Consider the following 19,782-nt stretch of genomic DNA (forward strand, 5'->3'; position numbering starts at 1 on the left):
CATCCCATCCTCTCAGTGAAAATGGTCCAAATGCTCTGTCACAGCACGGCTAATCATCTGTCGGTTCTCGATCATGTTGGAATAGAATCCCTTGATTCTTTTGCGTTTGTCATCACGCCCAACAATCGCGAGTTTGAAGCTTGTCACAGTCATTCAATCCCAGAATCCTACTCGGAATACCACAGATAAGGTTAGACTTTCCGGATTCCCATGAATGCCGCCATCAATTCTAGCTTATACCACGAAGATTCTGATTAAGGAATCCAAGAGATATGCGCCCGGTCTAAGGTAGAACGGAAGTGGTTGTCAGTCACGCGTTCATAGGTGAGAATGATGATGAGTGTCACGGATCATCACATTCATCATGTTGAAGTGCAACGAATATCTTAGAATAAGAACAAGCGGAATTGAATAGAAAATAGTAGTAATTGCATTGAAACTTGAGGTACAGCAGAGCTCCATACCCTTAATCTATGGTGTGTAGAAACTCCACTGTTGAAAATACATAAGTGATGAAGATTCAGGCATGGCTGAATGACCAGCCCCCAAACATGATCAATAGTCTCCTAAGATAAATAAATGAATAAAACCGAGACCAAAGATTCTAATACACTAGTAAAAAATTCTATTTATACTAAACTAGCTACTAGGGTTTACAGAAGTAAGTAATTGATGCATAAATCCACTTCCGGGACCCGCTTGGTGTATGTTTGGGCTGAGCTTGATTGTTACACGAGCTGAGGCTTCTTTTGGAGTTGAACGCCAAGTTGTAACATGTTTTGGGCGTTCAACTCTGGTTCGTGACGTGTTTCTGGCGTTTGACTCCAGAATGCAGCATGGAACTGGCGTTGAGCGCTAGTTTACGTCATCAAATCTCGAATAAAGTATAAACTATTATATAATGTTGGAAAGCTCTAGATGTCTACTTTCCAACGCCGTTAAAAGCGCGCCATTTGGAGTTCTATTGCTCCAGAAAATATATTTTGAGTGCAGGGAGGTCAGATTCCAACAGCATCAGCAGTCCTTTGTCAGCCTTTTATCAGAGTTTTGCTCAGGTCCCTAAATTTCAGCTAGAAAATATCTGAAATCACAGAAAAACACACAAACTCGTAGTAAAGTCCAGAAATGTGAATTTATCATAAAAACTAATGAAAACATCCCTAAAAGTAACTAGATCATACTAAAAACTACCTAAAAACAATGCCAAAAAGCGTATAAATTATCCGCTCATCAATAAGCTTTGTCAAAATAGTGAAATTTTCCAAGGATTTTATCTATAGGACACCCCAATTGATTGAAAATTTTTTTTCTAGAACTTGCTTGAATTACACATATTGTGGATAATGTTTTTGAGCTAAGAATACAAGCATATTAGATTTGAGCCTAATTGTGTGGTTGCATCATATAACCACTTATTTTCATTCTTGTGTGCATTATTCTCTTTCTATGATTGTAATCCTTGATTTGTTTGATTATATATGTCCATTATTTTGTGTATACATGCACTTATATGATTAAGGCCATCATTTTGATTAGCTCACTCACCCAAATAGCCTACCTTTTATCTTCCATTGTTAGCCAACTTTGAGCCTATGCTTAATCCATTTGTTCTTAATTTTAGCACATTACAAGCCCTAAGTGAAAAATAATAAATGTCCTTTGTTTGGATATTTGATTAGCTTAGGCTAGTGCGAGTGCTTATCATTCAAGTTTGGAAAGTTTGGGAATATTGGTTGGGATAAAAGGGTATTTTTGTATTTTTATTGAAAATATTGAGAATTGGGTACATATTCATGTGTTAATTAAATGTAAAACCACATGCATTGATGCTTTTGTATATACTTTATTGCAAAAAGAATATATATATATATATATATATATATATATATATATATATATCAAAAGAAAAAAAAATATATAGAAAAAGAAAGAAAAAAAAAGCAATAAGAAGGGGACAAAATGCCCCAAAGTAAAGTTCAATGAAAATCAATGCATATGTGTGGTGGACAAAAAGAGAATGCATGAGTATGTGAAAAGGTGAGAATTATGGAGAGTTAGGTTTGCATTAGAATTTTATAGGTTGTTATATAGCTTAGGTGGGAGGTTTAAGTTAATCAAAGATTCAAATTCTAGTCCACTTAATCATATGCATCCTTACCTTGACCCTAGCCCCATTACAACCTCTGGAAAAGTCCTCATGATATTTGTATGCATGCATGAAATAAGTGTTGATTGTTAGATGAAAAACAAATCTTGGAAAGCATGATTAGGGGAGAATTGAGTTAATCAACCCCATACACTTGAGTGGCTAGAGCGGATACACATCCGGTGAGGGTTCGATCACTCAATTACATGTTTCTACCCATGATCATCTTTTCTTGCAAGTTTGTAAAATCATTCTAATAACTCAATTCAATTGTGGGTTTGTTTGACTGCTATTGCTTTAACCCTTGCACTTATATTTGTATTCTTGGAAGTTGATTTATTTTGACCAAGTACTTGCATTTATTTAGATAGATTGCATATAAATAGGGTGCATTTAGACAGTTTGCATTGAATAAATGTTGATACCCTTTGTTTCTTTCTTGAGCTTAGCATGAGGACATGCTTAGTTTAAGTGTGGGGAGGTTTGATAAACCCCAATTTTGTGGTTTATCATGTACTTATTTTGGAGGATTTTATCACCTTTTCTCACATTTATTCAATGAAATAGCATGGTTTTGTAATTCTCCCTAAATTGTGCTTAAGTGTGAAAACATGCTTTTTAGGCCTTTAAATTGGTAATTTTAATTCACCTTTGATTCCACTAGATGCCTTGATGTGTTTGTTATTGAATTCAGGATGAAAAGGCTAGGAATGGATTAAAGGAATGAAGAGAAAATCATGCAAAGTGGAGAATTCATGGAAAAACAAGAATTTGGAGTGCATTCATCGACGCGCACGCGTGGATATGAAGTCACATGGCGACGCGTACACGTGACATGATGCGTACGCGTGGATAGTAAAATGCCAAGCGACGCGTACGCGTGACGCATGCGTACGCGTCACTGCTCGCACGTGACCTCATTGAAGTGAAAATGCTGGGGGCGATTTCTGAGCTGCCCAGGGCCAAATCCAACTTGTTTCTGAGGGTATTTCATGCAGAATTCAAACTTGGGCAAAGGGAGAGCACTTAGTTGTAAGATACCATCATGTAAGTTAGTTTTCTAGAGAGAGAAGCTCCCTCTTCTCTCTAGAATTAGGGTTCTTAGGCTATTTTGCATCTTAGATCTAGGGTTCAATTATTGTTTTCATCTTGTTTCCTTTATAATTTCTTGCTTCTACTCCTTCATTCTCATAGTTTGTAGTGTTAATTTCCCTTTTATGCCTCCTTTTATGTTTATAAATGCTCATGTTGGATTTAGATCTCTTTTAATGCAATTGATGTTTGATGTTTCTTTATTGTTGAATTGAGTTGTTGATTTTACTTTTCTTGCAATTGGTAGTTGGTAGATTTATCTTTCCTTGTAATTTATCATGCTTTCCTTCATGCCTTCCAAGTATTTGGCAAAATACTTGGTTGGATGTTAGAGTAGATTTGTGAGCATTCTTGCCTTGGAAAGAGTAATTAGGTAATCTTGAGTCATTAAGACCCAGCTCATGTTGACGATCTAGAGTTGTTAGTTAATATGATTTCTATTGACTCTAATCTCTTGCTAATTCAATTAGTGAGTTGATTAGGACTTTTGGATTGAGATTAGCTAGTCTTGTTTGATGTTCTCGCTATGTGAAGATAACATTATACCTTCTTCCATTGTTGGAGATGACGAAATAATATAAATTCTTGTTAATTATTATTATTACTGACTAGGATAGAAAGCCTATATTCTCAATCCTTGCCATGAATGTCTCTCTTTATTACTTGCTTTCTTTAGTTCTTTGATTTACTTGTCTTGCCTCTTTACTTCCTTGTTCCTTTTATAAACCAAACCCCCTTATTCCTTCATAGCCAATAATTGACCACTTCGTTGCAATTCCTTGTGAGACGACCCGAGGCTTAAATACTTCGATTAATTTTCATTGGGGTTTGTACTTGTGACAACCAAATTTTAATTGGGAGGATTGTTTGTCAGTTCAGAACTATACTTGCAACGAAATTTCATTGAAAAATTCTTTACCAACACAATATTTTCCTCTTTCAATCAATACCATGAAAGGTACCAGGCCTGAGCAGAGAAAAAAAGAATAAGAAAGAAAGAAGAAAGAAGAGTAAAGTTGAGTGAAATCTTGTATGATTGATTACTGCTTCATCAAGTTACTTTCGATACACTGTGTAGTCTTATTTATACAAGAACAATATAGAGTAACTAACTAGCGAACTGATGCAAGCTAACTGACTAACTGTCCAACTAACTGAAGTCCAGCCTGTCACTCATAACAGCGAGCTCTAACTGACTTTAATTGAATCTAACTAAAACTTAACTGTCTGAGTTAATCATTACTTTGTCAATCAAGAATATAAAATTTTGGAAAATTATATATGTGTATCTACGTCTCGACTAAAAAAACTATCGGATACACGGTTTAAATTTTGAAACAGTGTTATTTTAAAATGATACAATTAATTATTTTTAATTTTTTATTTTATTTAATAATGTTAAAAGACGATTGAAAAAAATAGAGTAGTTGCTGAAGAGAATCCCAGTGGTGAAGTTTGAAAAATAATATATATATATTTGTGGTTCATCGTTATATATTCTTTACTAAGGAGTATTGGACTGCTTATCAATTAAATAAATCTTAATTTTTTATTTATTATATTTTATATCAATTACTAAAATTTAAGATTTATTCGCTTAAGTTTAAAATTTCGGTTTTAAGATTCATAATATATATAATATAGTATTTATGATTTAAGAGTTAGAATTTAGGCTTTAAAGAGAATTTAAGAAGTACTACACTTCTTATTTTATTCAAAGTAAATTAACATTTATCATTTTTTTATTTTTGAGATAAGGTGTTTTTATTTTTCTGAAATGAAACATTTGCATTCTATAATTTTAAGGGTGTAAGAGAGAGAAAAAGAAAAATTAGAGATGGTGAGACTTTATGCAAATATAGAGTATTGATTTTGTTAGTTTGGCAAAAATAAAAAAAGATGGTTTGTTTAGAGAGGGAGTGATGTTGATTGGGCAGAGGAAAATGGATTAACTATGAAAGGGGATATTATTTTAGGTGGTGTTGTAGCTTTTCAGAGTTAGCGAGAATTCGTAAAGAAAGATGAAGTTGGCTCACAGCTATAGGTAGGATGAAGGAGATAAAGTTGGTTTGTGTAATTGGTGTAGTCGATGGGCCACATCAAAAGAAGAGGAAGAGCTGTTTTGGGGAGAATTATAGGATTTAAGAAGGGTTTGTGATGTGTCACTACTGTTTGGTGGCAATTTTAATGAAAAGTTGGAGATGGACATACAAGAATTTGACAAATTAGCGATGAATTTTTGCGAGAATTATTTTTTGTCACTAATCCGTCACTAACTTGCGAGAAATTAGTGACGCACTAACGACAAAATTAATGAGCGGTCACAAAATACTCAAACTTGAAAAAAGCGACTGATTAGTGAGAGATTTATGAGTAAGTTTGTTACTCGCAAATTGACTTTTGTAGCTAAGAAAAGAGCGGGAAAAATTTTCTCGCTAATTTGTCACAAATTAATTAGCGAGTGACAATGTTCTAGCAAATCAGTCACTTAGGGGTTCAATCAAATAAAAGTAAATTAGCGAGGGATATTATTGTCGCTATTCCGTCGCAAGTGTTTGATATACAATTAGCGAGAAACAGTTCACACGCTAGTTGGTCGCTAAATAAAGTTTGTGCGAAAAGGCTAATTAGTGAGGAACAATGTTACTAGTTAATCAGTCACAAAGACTTGAAATGCATTTTGTGATGGACAAATTCCTAGCTAATTTGTCACCAAAGTTTTTATTTTTAGCGAGCAACTAGTTTCTAGCAAATTTGTCGCATAATATTGTAAAAATTCAAAATTAGGGTAGCGACAGAAAACAGTCGTCGCTAACTCGTCGCAATGAATAAATCATTCAGCTAGAGAAGTGTTCCTTGCTAATTAGTCGCTAAAGTGGAAATACAGATATTGAGTGCCTAGGAACTAAGTAGCAAGAAATTTGCGACCGTTTAACAACTAACACACTTCATTCGCTGATTTCAAGTCGCTGATTAGCGGGTGAAATATATTTGTCGCTAAGTTGTCGCAAATTTAATTTAGCAAGCGGCTTGGCAACTGCAATATTGTCGCAAAATAAAAGCTATATCCTATCTAATTTGTAGTAAATTACTCGCTAATCTCGTTGGAAATCTGTTGCAGAGTCGTAATAATAAATCCAAAGCTAACCGAGAAAATATTAGAAGTAATTAGTCGCAATTGAGTCACTAATCAAAAGCTTATTTGGTGAGGAATTAGCGACCGTTTAGCAACTGGTAAACTTTCCTCACTTATTTCATGTTGCTACTATTTTGTGAGGAGATACGTTAGTCCTTATTCCCTCGTTACTTTAATTAGTGGCTCACGTGCCTATTCAGCCGCTTTTCTATTGAGTTTAAAAAATCAATTTTATATTTTTATTTTTAAAATTATAAATTTAGTTTTAATAATTAAAAATAAATTATAAAAAAATACCATCAGTTATTTAACATGTAAATTGTATAAAATAAATAAATTTAAATAAATAACAATATTAAAAAAATATTTTGTTGTTATTATATGTAACAAAATGAATATAAACACTTATTAATATTATATAAAGATTAGTTATTTATAAATATTATTAAATTTATTTATTTAATTTTGTTTTATTAGAAGAAAATTAAAAAATTTACATCAAAATTATTTTTTATTTCCATCTATAATTCTAATAGATCAAAAATCTTATCGAAATCATTTTTTAATTTTATTATTTTTAAAAATTATTAATTTTTATTTTTATTAAATTATCTCATTATATTATACACTATTATTTTCTCTTATCCTTGTTTATACATGTATAACTATTATTGTCCCTGATTAATATAATTAGTATCTTAAAAATTGGTCAAAAATATAATTATCAGTTAATTTTTCTTCCTTGTTTTTACCGTTACCTTTTTTATTTTATACGTAACTTCCATTCTTGTTGTCTTTTTCTTTATTCTAATGAGTGCATGTAGTACTCTTTTCCATCTTTTTTATACTTAATGAAAAAAAAATAACGATAGATATGTATATATAAAAAAAATAATAAAAATAAAAATTAAAAAATTTGAAATAATAATAAAACTAAAGATTATTTAAGATATTAAATATAAAATTAAAAGAAAAAAATTTCTAGCAATTAAAATTTTACGAGAAAAAATTCTTTAAATTTAATTTTTTATATCCGCTTCAAATTAAATAAGATTGAAAAAATAAACAAATTTAAAAATATTTATAATTTTTTATCTTGATTGTTACTTATAATAATATTGTAATAATTTTAGTATTATACTTAAATTAATTCAAATTTTATTATCTTATACATTAAAAAAATTAGGGTAAAACACCTCAATAAACCAAATGCACATCAATATTACCTGAATGTTCCAGACCAGAAAATGCAACATCAAAGTCTCAAAGCACATTTGATTAAATTCGATTTAATAAAACACGTATTAAATCGAATCCAATGAATTCGAATGAGGTGTATGGTTAAAATACTAATTAATCGGATGGATTAGCTTGGTTTACATGTTTGCATTCTCTCCCATAATTCGAATATAATAGATTCGATTTGCGTGGACTTTGACTATAAATTTTTATAACATATAAAATAACATATTTTAGTACTCTCAATAATAAGATTATTATGTATGAATTGTTGACTTTTTTGGACAAATAAAAAATTGATCATATAATAATAATAATAATAATAATAATAATAATAATAATAATAATAATAATAATAATAAGATTATTGAGAATATTTAAAAAAAGTACTAAAAGAGTATGTTGAGTGAATAAGTCTATAATAAAGTGGGTATAATATCTTTTTATTTCTCTTTCTTATAGAAATATTTCTAGAAGTTATTAATTTGTTCTTATTAAAATTAAAAAATTTAATATAACTTTATATATTAATAAATATATAAATTTATTTAATTTTTATATATTTATATTTATTATAATATTTTTAAAACTAAAATACTATTATTAAATATAAATATTATTAGTTGTGCTTATTGAAAATTATTTTTAGTTTAATTTATCAAAAATGAATACTAAAAATTTATTTAAAAATTATCTTCTAAAAACTAATTTAATAAATTATTTTTCAAAACATAAACTTTATAGCCAAAATTTCATGCATTTATTATATTCGAATTACGGGAGACGAATCAAACATGTAAGTCGAAGTCAATCCATTCGATTTATTAGCATTTTAACCATGCACTTAATTCGAATCCACTTTATTGGAATATATTGGATTCGATTTATATAGAAATATGCTTTGGAACTTTGACATTGTATTTTTTGATTTGAGACATTCAGATAACATTGATGTATATTTAGTTTATTGAGGTGTTTTGCCCAAAAAATTAAATAACTCATAAAATTCTTATTTTTATTTTTATTTTTTATTTATTAATAATTTATTATTTATAAAATTGTTATTCTTTATTTTAAATTTATGATTTAAAAAAATATAAAAATTAATTTTTTATTCCTACCCCATCCATCTGAAAGAACCCCAACGTCTCTCTCCCTCAAGCTCGCTTACGTTGCTCACGCCTCCTCTCCCTCAAGCACTCTCATCTCCCTCACACAACTCTCTCCCTCAAGCACAGTCGCCGCCGCCAGTTGGTCAGCTTTCTTCATTGTCACCATCTCACACCCAGCCGCGGAAGAAGTAGCAGGTCCGGGGCTCTTTGCCTCGTCATCCCCTCGTACTCAGAAGCAAGACGTCCCTGTGCAAGTCGTTGCCGGCAGCAGAGATAACAGGTCCTGGTGGGCGGGTCTTCATTCGTCGTCTTACTTTGAGCCTCGCCGTCAGTTTCCTGCGGCGCACCCCGATTTGGTCAGTTCCAATTAATTTTTCTTTTCTTTTTGTTTTAGTTGTGTTGATGTAATTCATCAATGTACTTTTATGATGTTGTTGAAAATTGAATTTGTTGCTGATATTTGTTTTTGAAACCTTTGAATTTGTTGCTGTTCTGAAATGATCACTCAAATGTGTTCATGGATGAAATAATTTGTTACTGCTTGAACTTGAATGCACTTTGATTTTGTTGTTGAAAGTCGAATATGTTACTGAAATTTGTAATTAGAACTTTGAATGGTTGCTGTTCCAAAATGATTACTTAAATTTGTTCATTGTTGAAAGAATTTGTCACAGATTGAACTTGAATGCAATTTGATTTTGTTGTTAAAGGTTGAATTTTTGTTTAAGGTTAAATGTGCTGCTGAAATTTGTTGCTAGAATCTTGAATTTGTTGGTGTTTTGAAATGAAATGATCACTTGAGTGTTTTGTTGTCTTGCTTCATATTGTCATGAATCTTAAGTTCCTCTTTTCTTGCTGTTATGGTAGTTCTATCAATCTGTTGGGTTCTTATTGTATTAAAAGATATAATTGATATTTAGTTTATTGAAACCGGTATATCTCCATATTTTTTAACCTCATGATTTGAAGTTCTTGACATGAGATTAATGATACCCAATTGTTTTTGGTGTTTCTAATGCTTCAAACTGTTTATTATAGTTTCCTTCATGCTTTGTATATTATATTTTTATGATTTATATCTTTATTTTCAAATTGAATGTATTAAGTTTGTTACTTTATAACTTGTAGAAGGGGTTATTTAATGTGATTGTGAATAAAAATATATGAATGAAATTTAGGAAAAAATACACGAGACTATGTCATTTATATACACGTTAAACATTGGTATTACAACTAAAATGAAACCTTAGTCCAGATAATCATGGCGCCTAATAGGAGTTGGATGTCACGAAGGCAAGATTGCACTGGTCATCTAAGCGAGGAATTTAAGAAAGGTGTTGTAGAATTCGTAGATTTTGTAGAAAGAAACCCGACAGTCATTGATAGTTTAGGTCGCATTCTTTGTCCATGCACAAAATGTAAGAACAGGATTAGGGATGAAATATTTTGGGTCGAAAAGCATTTGTGTGATCGTGGGTTTTTGGAGGGTTATACAAACTGGACTGCTCATGGTGAGGAAAGATGGGTTGAACATGATGCAACAAATGTTACCCAAGAACATGAGGAAGAGAATACAAACCCATATGTAGACATGGTTATTGATGCTGCAAGTGATAACTTAAATGTAATGGAAGGTTTAGAAGAGGATCCAAATCCATTAGCGTCGAAGTTTTATAAGTTGCTGAGGAGTGCTGACGAACCTTTGTGGGATGGCTGCACCAAGCATACAATATTGTCAGCTGTAACCCAGCTAGTGAACTTAAAATCAGAATTCAACATGAGTGAGAGCTGTTATAATCGAATGGTTGCCATAATCAAGAGCATGCTCCCAGAATCAGAGAAGTTGCCAGAAGATTTTTACCGGTCAAAGACAATGATTCAAGAATTAGGATTAGGATATGAGAAAATTGATGCTTGTCCTAATCATTGCATGCTATATTATAAAGAAACAAGTGACAAGACTAGTTATGCAGCTTGCACAATGTGTGGACACCCACGATTTAAGCCAAAGGCAGGGGATACAATTAATAGTAGTAGGTGTGTGCCATACTCAATATTGAGATATTTTTCTATTACTCCAAGGTTTCAACGTTTGTTTATGTCTAAAAATAATGCACAATATATGAAGTGGCATGTGGATGGAGTACGCCACGATGAATCGGTTATCACACATCCGGCTGATGCTGATGCTTGGAAACAATTTGATGCCACCCATGAAGTATTTGCCCAAGAATCTAGAAATGTTAGGCTTGGACTTTGCACTGATGGTTTTAATCCATTTTCTGGCTCGAAGACTCCATACTCATGTTGGCCTGTGTTTGTCACACCTTACAATCTTCCTCCAAGTATGTGCATGAGAAGAGAGTACATATTCCTTAGTCTTTTGATCCCTGGACCGAAGTCTCCCGGAAAAAGATTAGATGTTTATCTTAGACCGCTGATTGACGAGTTAAAGGTTTTGTGGGACAATGGTGTTACTACTTATGATGCATGGCAAAAGAAAAATTTTAACATGAAGGCAGCATTATTGTGGACTATAAGCGATTTTCTGGCTTATGGAATGTTATCTGGTTGGAGCACTCACGGTCGACTTTCTTGTCCGATTTGCATGAAGAACACTAAATCGTTTCGACTACAACACGGTGCTAAACTCTACTGGTTTGATTGTCATCGACAGTACTTGCCTGCTGGTCATGCATTTCGTCGTGATCGATACTCTTTTAAAAAGTCAATCGTGGAAAACTCTTTTCCACCGAAACGAATGAGTGGAGTTGACATCTTAAATGAGTTGGACAAACTCGAGGAAGCTAACTTTGGGGCTAATTCGAGAGGAAAAAAGGGTGACTTTGGTACCATTCATAATTGGGTGAGAAAAAGTATATTTTGGGAGTTGCCTTATTGGTCAACTAATTTGATAAGACACAATTTAGACATTATGCATATTGAAAAAAATATTTTTGACAACATCTTTAACACTGTTATGGACGTAAATGGCAAGACAAAAGACAACGCGAATGCAAGAGAAGATTTGAAGCTAATATGCAAGTGCCCTAACTTGGAGTTGGTATTCGAGAATGGAAAGTACAAAAAACCAAAATCCACATATGTCTTAGATTCTCAACAAAGGAGGATAGTATGTGAGTGGATAAAGCAATTAAAATTTTCTGATGGTTATGCATCAAATATTTCACGATGTGTTAATCTAGCGGATGGGAAGATATATGGAATGAAGAGTCACGACAGTCATGTTTTCATGGAAAGACTAATACCGTTGGCATTTCGAGACGTGTTGCCAAAATCCATATGGGGAGTGCTAACAGAACTCAGCTTGTTCTTTAAAGAAATTTGTGCTACTGAAATACGCCCTGATGCTGTAGAGCAGACAGAGATTTCCATTATTGAAACGGTTTGTAAGCTAGAAAAAATTTTTCCTCTAGCTTTTTTTGATGTGATGGAGCATTTAGTTATCCACATCCCCTATGAAGCTAAGGTTGGAGGACCTGTGCAGTATCGATGGATGTATCCATTTGAAAGGTGTATGCTATTCTTAAAACGAAAAGTTCGAAATAAGGCAAGAGTTGAAGGATCTATTTGCAAAGCATATATTTTGGAAGAAATTTCCAACTTTACTTCTATGTATTTTGAATCAACAGTACAAACAAGGCGGACTCAAGTTCCCAGGAATGATGATGGTGGCTCAAATTTGGACGAGAATCACTTGTCTATTTTTAGATACCCATGTCTTTTCATTGGGCGAGGTTCAAAAAAATACTTAACTGATGAAGAACTTCATATCGTCCACACATACATTCTTGTCAACTGCGAAGAAATAGAACCTTATCTCCAGTAAGTTAGAACTAGTTTTTATATTCATATTATATATACACTAGTTTTAAAGAAATAAATTGAATGTTATATTCATTGCTTTATTTATTAGACAATTTGAGGATTCACTGAAAGAGTTAGATCCAAATATCTCCGAGGATGAAATACTAATTGTCCGTGATAAGGACTTCAGTAGATGGATAAAGAATCAAGTGAGTGATTTTTGAAATTAAATATTTATAATATTAAACTTATTTGTATTGCAAGAATGTATAACTTTCAATTGTTATCATATTCATTTGTAGGTAGATACAGTTCATATTAGAAGTAGAATAATTCAACAGATAGCTTATGGTCGTTCTAAATCTGTCACTTCGTACAACGGCTTAAAAGTTAATGGATATAGATTTCATACTAAGGATCACGACAAAAATAGAGCTACTATGAATAGTGGGGTATGTGTTAAAGGAAATATTTATGGAGAAAATGACTTAGACTACTACGGCATTCTTGAGGAGATATTGGAACTGTCATACTTGGGTGATGGAAATTCTGTATTTATCTTTCGATGCTGCTGGTTTGACCCAATTAACGGTGTCAAAGTTGATGAGAGATATGAGTTAGTTGACATAAAGTATAAATCAAGACTACAATCAAATGAGCTGTTTGTTTTGGCTGAACAAGCACAATAGGTATATTACACAAAATACCCACATAGTGGGAATAAGTCCAACGGGGAATGGTGGGCGGCTTGTAAAGTTAGAGCCAAGCTATATATGAATGAAACTTTGCATGATCCAGATGAAGAACCCAATGGGCAAGATGACAGTAATGACTTTTATCAAGATAGTGTTTCTGAATTAAGAGCACAAAATGTCATTTCGGAGGATGAAGTTATTTCATTGTTTGATGCAAATGCTCCAATGGAAGAGGTAAATGTAGAAGATATAAATTGTCCAATGGACACTTTGCTGAATGATGAGTTCATCAACGATAACGAAGATTTTGACGGTGAAGATAGTGAAAGTGCTTGTTCCGAAGACGAGAATGATGACTATGTGATGTAGATTTACAAGTTTTGTGTCTTTATGTATCTCATATGTTCGATGAAATGCCTCAGCCACCCTACAAAATCACGGTAAGCTATAAGTAAAACAAATTTTGTTTCTTTGATTTTTTTACCTTTTTCTCTAGAAACTAGGGTTATTTAATTGTATATGTCTACTACTCTACTGCTTCATTTTGAATTGGTTCATGTCCATTTGTTGAAATGCTCTTGTTTAATTTTCAAAATCTAATTGATCCATTCTATCAATCTCAAACTACATTTCTTGATTAGTCCTGTGCTCAGATTTTAGTAAAAGGCAGTAAAATTGGAAATTTAGTAATGAATTCTTTGTTGAAGTGTGCAAATGACAGATAAGTAAGACCAGAAAATTTTCCTTAAAGTTACTTGTTTTATAGGATCATGGCAGCATATGACATGGATCCTGTTGTGGTGTTTAATATAATTGGATTTCTTCTCTCTATAATTTCTTACATAGACAATACTTAGTAATGTATTCTTTATATGCGATAGTAGCTATAGAATTCCAATTTTGATATATAATAAGGTAGTAAAATAGCTTATTTATCTTTTATATAATAAGGAAGTAAAATATAAGTAAATTATACCAACCTTTGGCTTAGCTTATTAATCTTTTTTATAATAAGGTAGTAAAAAAATAAATAATTATCTTCTCAACCACCGATACATGTGTTAGGTATGTAGTTGTACTATACGTTCGAGTTGTATATCTTTATTGTGATTTAATTAATCCTCAGCGAGGAAGTGGTTTTATTTTATCTATTTTTTTGGCTTTTTTTGTTTAGGTCAACAGAACGATAATAATGATGAACCTCATCTTACACATTTGAATGTGGGATCAGCATCAAACCAATCCCCACAAGTTTTATCACAATCATCACCTCAGTTAGATGGTATGATGATTTACTTCAGATAAATGTTTACGTATTCACAAATAACTACACATCTAATTGAAAATTCTCTTATTCATTGTAGGTGTGAATTCATCTGACGCATATGCTTTAGATGCAGAAGATAATGAGCTACCTAATGTTGGACAATCAAGTGTGCATGCTGAAACTAGGAGTAACGGAAAGCTAGTAATAGCTGTAGAGAAAGGCGATAAACCGTAAGTAGTTATACTATTATGTTGACCTTCCTATATCAGCATACTTTCTACTTAAAATGAAAAAGAAGAGTATCACTAGGTGCAGGATCTTTAATTTACTAGTTTATTACTAGATTTATTAAAATTGACCTAATTTGTACCTAGTTTTTTTCATGCAATCACAAATTATCACAAAAGTGTGTTTGTTGTTAGAGTCTTATATATGTCTCATTTATGTTATATTATTTATTAATTATTATTATATTTATTTTTATGAAATAAATAAAAAATAAGTATAAATATGTAGATATTTTTCTTCTTTGCAAAACATTGATATTAATCTAAGCTTAAGTTCACGACATAGGAAATCCATTTCACTAAAGTCCAAAACATATGGCCATTTTAGATCACTATGGAGAAATCTATTAGTAAATAGGTTCAAAGAAATAAAGCATCTCTTTTCTTTTATATTCTCTGATCCAGTATTATCACTTCTGCTCAATTAAGAAAAATAAATATAAATATGTGCATATTTTTTGTATTCCTTTCATCTGAAATTTGTCAAGACAGCAAACATAAATATGGATAACAGCAGCTCCATGAAAATGGTATGTGACCAGTAGTTAATACATGCCTCTTGAGTAAACTAAATATTTGTTCTGATTATTACTTGTTTTTTTTTTTTGATCTGCCTCTTCATTTTTTGTGGCTTTTACAATTTGAGATAAAATATATTTGTCTTTAGTGAAAAAGACACTAACCTCCCGAGATTTGGTGAATTTATGATAACTTCTCTCTATTTGTCCAAGTGACATTTATCTCTTTTTAAATGGTGCATTAGGAGTGTTTACAGTTTACCATTATATTTTAGAAAATATAAGAGTACAACATTATTATTACCTGAATTTCATTTAATCAATGCATGATTTTAGAGAAATGGGATCAGGTTTATATTTCATCAAACCTCAAAAGGAGTGAGTCGTGTGTAATTTGTCTTTGGTTTTATGATGATACTTTTATAGTGCATTTAATAAACTTGATTTTTATTTGAAAAACTGTTTGTTGGGATTGCTTGCATGAAGATAATAATGGTTGCTGCTTTAGTCTTGCATTATTAGGAGCTTTATATTCTTTTGATCTATTTTATTTTCATGAATTATTTTAAAGTTATGAGTAGTATAGCTAAGCCTAGAATTTTTTGTTGCTTTAATGATCTATGTTATTGTGTGTTAAACTGTTTTTGATAGTTTTGTATTTTTTTAATGTAGGAAGAGATTTACAGATCATACGGTAACTCGTGACATCACGAAAGATTTATTAAGTAGGATGCCTTCTCCAGCGCCAAGATGGCAGGATTATTGTCCAAACATGAAGGACGAATTGTTTAAAGGTTTTCTGGTTAGTAATTATAATGTTGTTTCACTGCGATTTTTTACAAATAATTGGATTGAGTATTTGCTAATTCTTTCGCTCTTTAAATTTAGGAAAAACATGAATTTGCATCGAATTATGATAAGGCTCTGGCAAGAACTGTTTGGAATAAGACAATGCATGACCGCTATCCTGATATTTTGAAAAGAGCAAGGGATAGAGCTTTTAAGGAAGCAAACTCTACTAGTATTGCTGATATTAAGGGTCATGGACCTAAAGCAATGAAAGTTGATGTTTGGAATGACTTAGTTGATCATTGGTTAGATTTAAAGTGGCAAAACAAGTCTGTGGCCGGTCAAAAAAATAGGGCTGCTATGCCTATTCATAAACTACACACTGCAGGGTCTATCAGTTTTGGCGAACACAAGAGAAGAAAGGTATAAAGAAAATATTGTCTATAACAAATGATTTATGATAGTATATTCTAATAAAGTTTGTTACAGGAAGCTAAGTTGAAGCGTCGTGTATCTTTCCTTGAAGTATATGATGATGTTCATAAGAAAAAAAGTGGAGAATATGTTTCTGAAGTATCCAAGAAAATTATTGTAAGTGTCTTTAATTTTGTAGCATAATTTAGTTTTAGTTTTCTTAATAATATGTCCTTATTTTTCTGCTGTAGGACTCATATGGAGAGGCAATATCACAAAAATATGGAGAAGATTTAATAGATCAACCTGAAGTTGATCCTGATGTGTGGACAAAAGTTGCAGGAACCAACAAGAAAGGATGAGTTCATGGGTTAGGCCGCAGTCTAGATATTGGTATTCATGATCATAGAGATGTGCCATTACCTGAAAATACAGGTGTTTCTACAGTCAAGTCAGTCTCACAAACAGACATCACTGAGGCTATTAAAGAAGCATTGCCTAGTGCTATAAATGCAGTGTTGCCTAGTGTTGTAAATGAAGCTATACAGAGTAATTTACTGTCTCTCCTTTCTAAGATTCCAGGATTCCCCCAAGAGAAGAACCATTAGAGTGATTTTGTTGGGAATAATATTTGGTTAGGTGGCTTATGTTAATCTATTTTGTTAGGCTTAGCTTATTATCGTAGTTTATTTGTTTGATAGATAATTGATTAGGCAATTTGTTTCATTTTCAGTTTTATAGAAGTTGGCTTACTTTTATTTGGTATTTAATTTGTGAAGTATCTATGTTGGAGATGTTGCGATAGCGTTTTATTGTAATAAATATGTTGGGTTTGATTTTTTTTAAACGTATAATTTTTATGAACTAATTTTATATTTATGCATTATAATCTTTCATTTCAATCAATAAAATAAAAAAATAATATGATGTTTATTTTAGTATAACGAAAAAATCATAATTCTAACTGATATTCTAGTAAAATTAGCGACATACTCGCTGTTGATGATGGTGACAAATTAAAGACTCTATTGCGACTGAAATAATTGTGAGATATCTATCGATTTGTTACTATTTTAAAAGGAATTTGCGATGACATTTTGCGATAATATTGCAATTAATTGACTACATATTATTTCTTAGCAAATTAGCAACTATTTCATAACTCTACTTTATCATTTCGAATAGCTTAGGTTTAGCGACAAAATTCCTACAAATTTGATTAAGAATTTTTAAAGATTAGCTATAGATTTGCTACACAATGTGACAGATTTGCGACCATATTAGCGGATAACTTGCGACGAGTTAGGTTCGAAAAAATTCCTCGCTAATTAGCGTCAACCAACCATTCCATTTTGTTTACGCAATTAGCTTGCATTTAGCGATGAGTCTGCTGTAGTAGAGTTTATCACTAATTAGCGACTACCGTTTAGTCCATTTCTTCTACAGAATTAGCTTTTACTTTAGTGATTGATTTGCGACTATTTATTCAGTAGCTAAAAAACTTTCCGATGAATTAGCGACTATTGTGTTTGCGTCACTGATCTGCGACTTATAATTAGCGAGAAAATCATTAGTTGCTAGGCGGTAGCTAATCCGTCACAAATTATATTTTGCGTCAGATTAGCGACAATTTTACAACTCTTTTTGTAGTAGCTAATCGGCCATATTCTTGTAGTGGGATAATAGGAAAAGCATCAAGTCGCTTTCTTAGAGCAATGTGAGTTTTAGAGACTAGGTGAACCATATGGAGTTGATTGAACTAGGATTAAAAGGACAGAAATTCATGTGGGTTGGTGAAAAATTCGGTGTTTATATTGACAGAATTTTGTGGATCCGAAGTGTTTGAAAGCTTATGGTAGCCTCAACTTAAAGGGTCTGCTTAGAAAATTTTTGAACCACTGCCTGCTGGTAATGCACACTGATGATATTGATAAAGGTCCTAAACATTTTAGGACATCAGATGCACGTGGTTAACTCATGATAACTTTGTGAAAGTGGTACATATGAATGACCAATATTTGAGGAGATAAATTTTTATGAAAATATTGAAGAGCCTAAGGAAGCCACTAACGATTTAGAACAAAGGCAAATTTGGGGTGAATGAGCATAAAATTGAAATGTTAGAGATAAAGATTGAGAAAATTGACAAGTTAACAAAAGATGAAAAAGTAGATGAATGCTCGTTAGCAAGAAGAATGATCCTTAGGTCAATGGAGGAAGGTTGGTATGTTAGGAGAGAGTTGTAAGAAGTTGCTGTGTTCAAAGTTTGTGGATAGCATCGACAAAAACAAAATTCTTCCATGTTATTGTGAAGTCCAAAAAAGTAAAAGGGTTATTGAGGAGCTTCAGATCAGTGATAGAAAGTTTAAAGGGCCTAAGAAGGTGAAAAGGAAAATTAGGAGGTTCTTCAGGGAGCTATACTCAAAAGAATAGCAGCTTAAAATTGGTTTTGATGTTACTCTTGTAAATTCAATAGCTAGTTCGAAAGAAACTTAGTTAAAAAAGACCCCCGATTATGAAGAGATTAAAAGTACAAGTTGGATTGTGGTCCTAGAGCGGCAAGACCAAATGACCTCAATTTCAAGAGCATTAGGAAGGATAGAGGATTTGAAGAATTACAAACCTATAAGCATGTTGGGTTACTTATATAAGGTGAAATTGAAGTTACTAGCAAATAGATTGCGGGTTCTTATGTGAAAGCTAGTGGAGAATGTTTAGTCAACATTTGTGAGAGGAAAAAAAAATTATTTTTTATGGAACTTTAATAGCGTGTGAAACTATCTTTTTGGGTGAAAAAGAGGAAGTATCGAACATGGCTTATTAAATTTGACTTTTAAAAGGCCTACAATAGGATAAGATGGAGCTTTGAGAACTTTGTTCTTTAGAAAATGGATTTGGAGAAGAAGTAGATATCGTGGATTGGGGTGTGTTCTTCGATAGCCTCGATGTCGATTCTGGTAAATGGGGTGCCTATAAAACCTTTTAGGTTGGATCGTGGCCTGAGGTAAGGAGACTCATTGCCACCTTTTTTTCTTTGTCTTAGTTAGAGAAGTCTTGAACAAAAAGATACAAAGACTTTGGAGGTAGGATGCAATAAAGTCATGTGATCTGATATTAGTGATGAACTATAGGAGATTATTGAAGGAGTTTGAACTTATGATGGGATTGAAGATCAGATTCAAAAATCAGTGATCATTGATATGAATTGTGAGAAGGGGGCCACCGACCAACCATGTTGCATTCTGGGGATGTAATAAGG

At 32.2% G+C, this 19,782-nt stretch overlaps 1 protein-coding gene and 1 long non-coding RNA gene across 2 annotated transcripts; both read left to right on the top strand.

Moving 5' to 3' along the window:
* The first annotated feature begins 9,986 nt into the window (after nucleotides 1–9,986).
* On the top strand, nucleotides 9,987–13,242 carry LOC112707664 (uncharacterized). Its single transcript, XM_025759567.1, has 3 exons — nucleotides 9,987–12,571; nucleotides 12,663–12,762; nucleotides 12,856–13,242. The coding sequence occupies exons 1-3, from the start codon at nucleotides 9,987–9,989 to the stop codon at nucleotides 13,240–13,242; spliced, it is 3,072 nt and encodes a 1,023-aa protein (XP_025615352.1).
* Nucleotides 13,243–14,671: 1,429 nt separating this feature from the next.
* On the top strand, nucleotides 14,672–16,123 carry LOC112707734 (uncharacterized). The gene is made up of 2 exons (XR_003811606.2): nucleotides 14,672–14,745; nucleotides 15,993–16,123. It is a non-coding gene; the product is annotated as an uncharacterized lncRNA (long non-coding RNA).
* Nucleotides 16,124–19,782: the final 3,659 nt, after the last annotated feature.

Source organism: Arachis hypogaea, chromosome 1 (genome assembly GCF_003086295.3).
Source record: "Arachis hypogaea cultivar Tifrunner chromosome 1, arahy.Tifrunner.gnm2.J5K5, whole genome shotgun sequence".
NCBI lineage: Eukaryota > Viridiplantae > Streptophyta > Magnoliopsida > Fabales > Fabaceae > Arachis > Arachis hypogaea.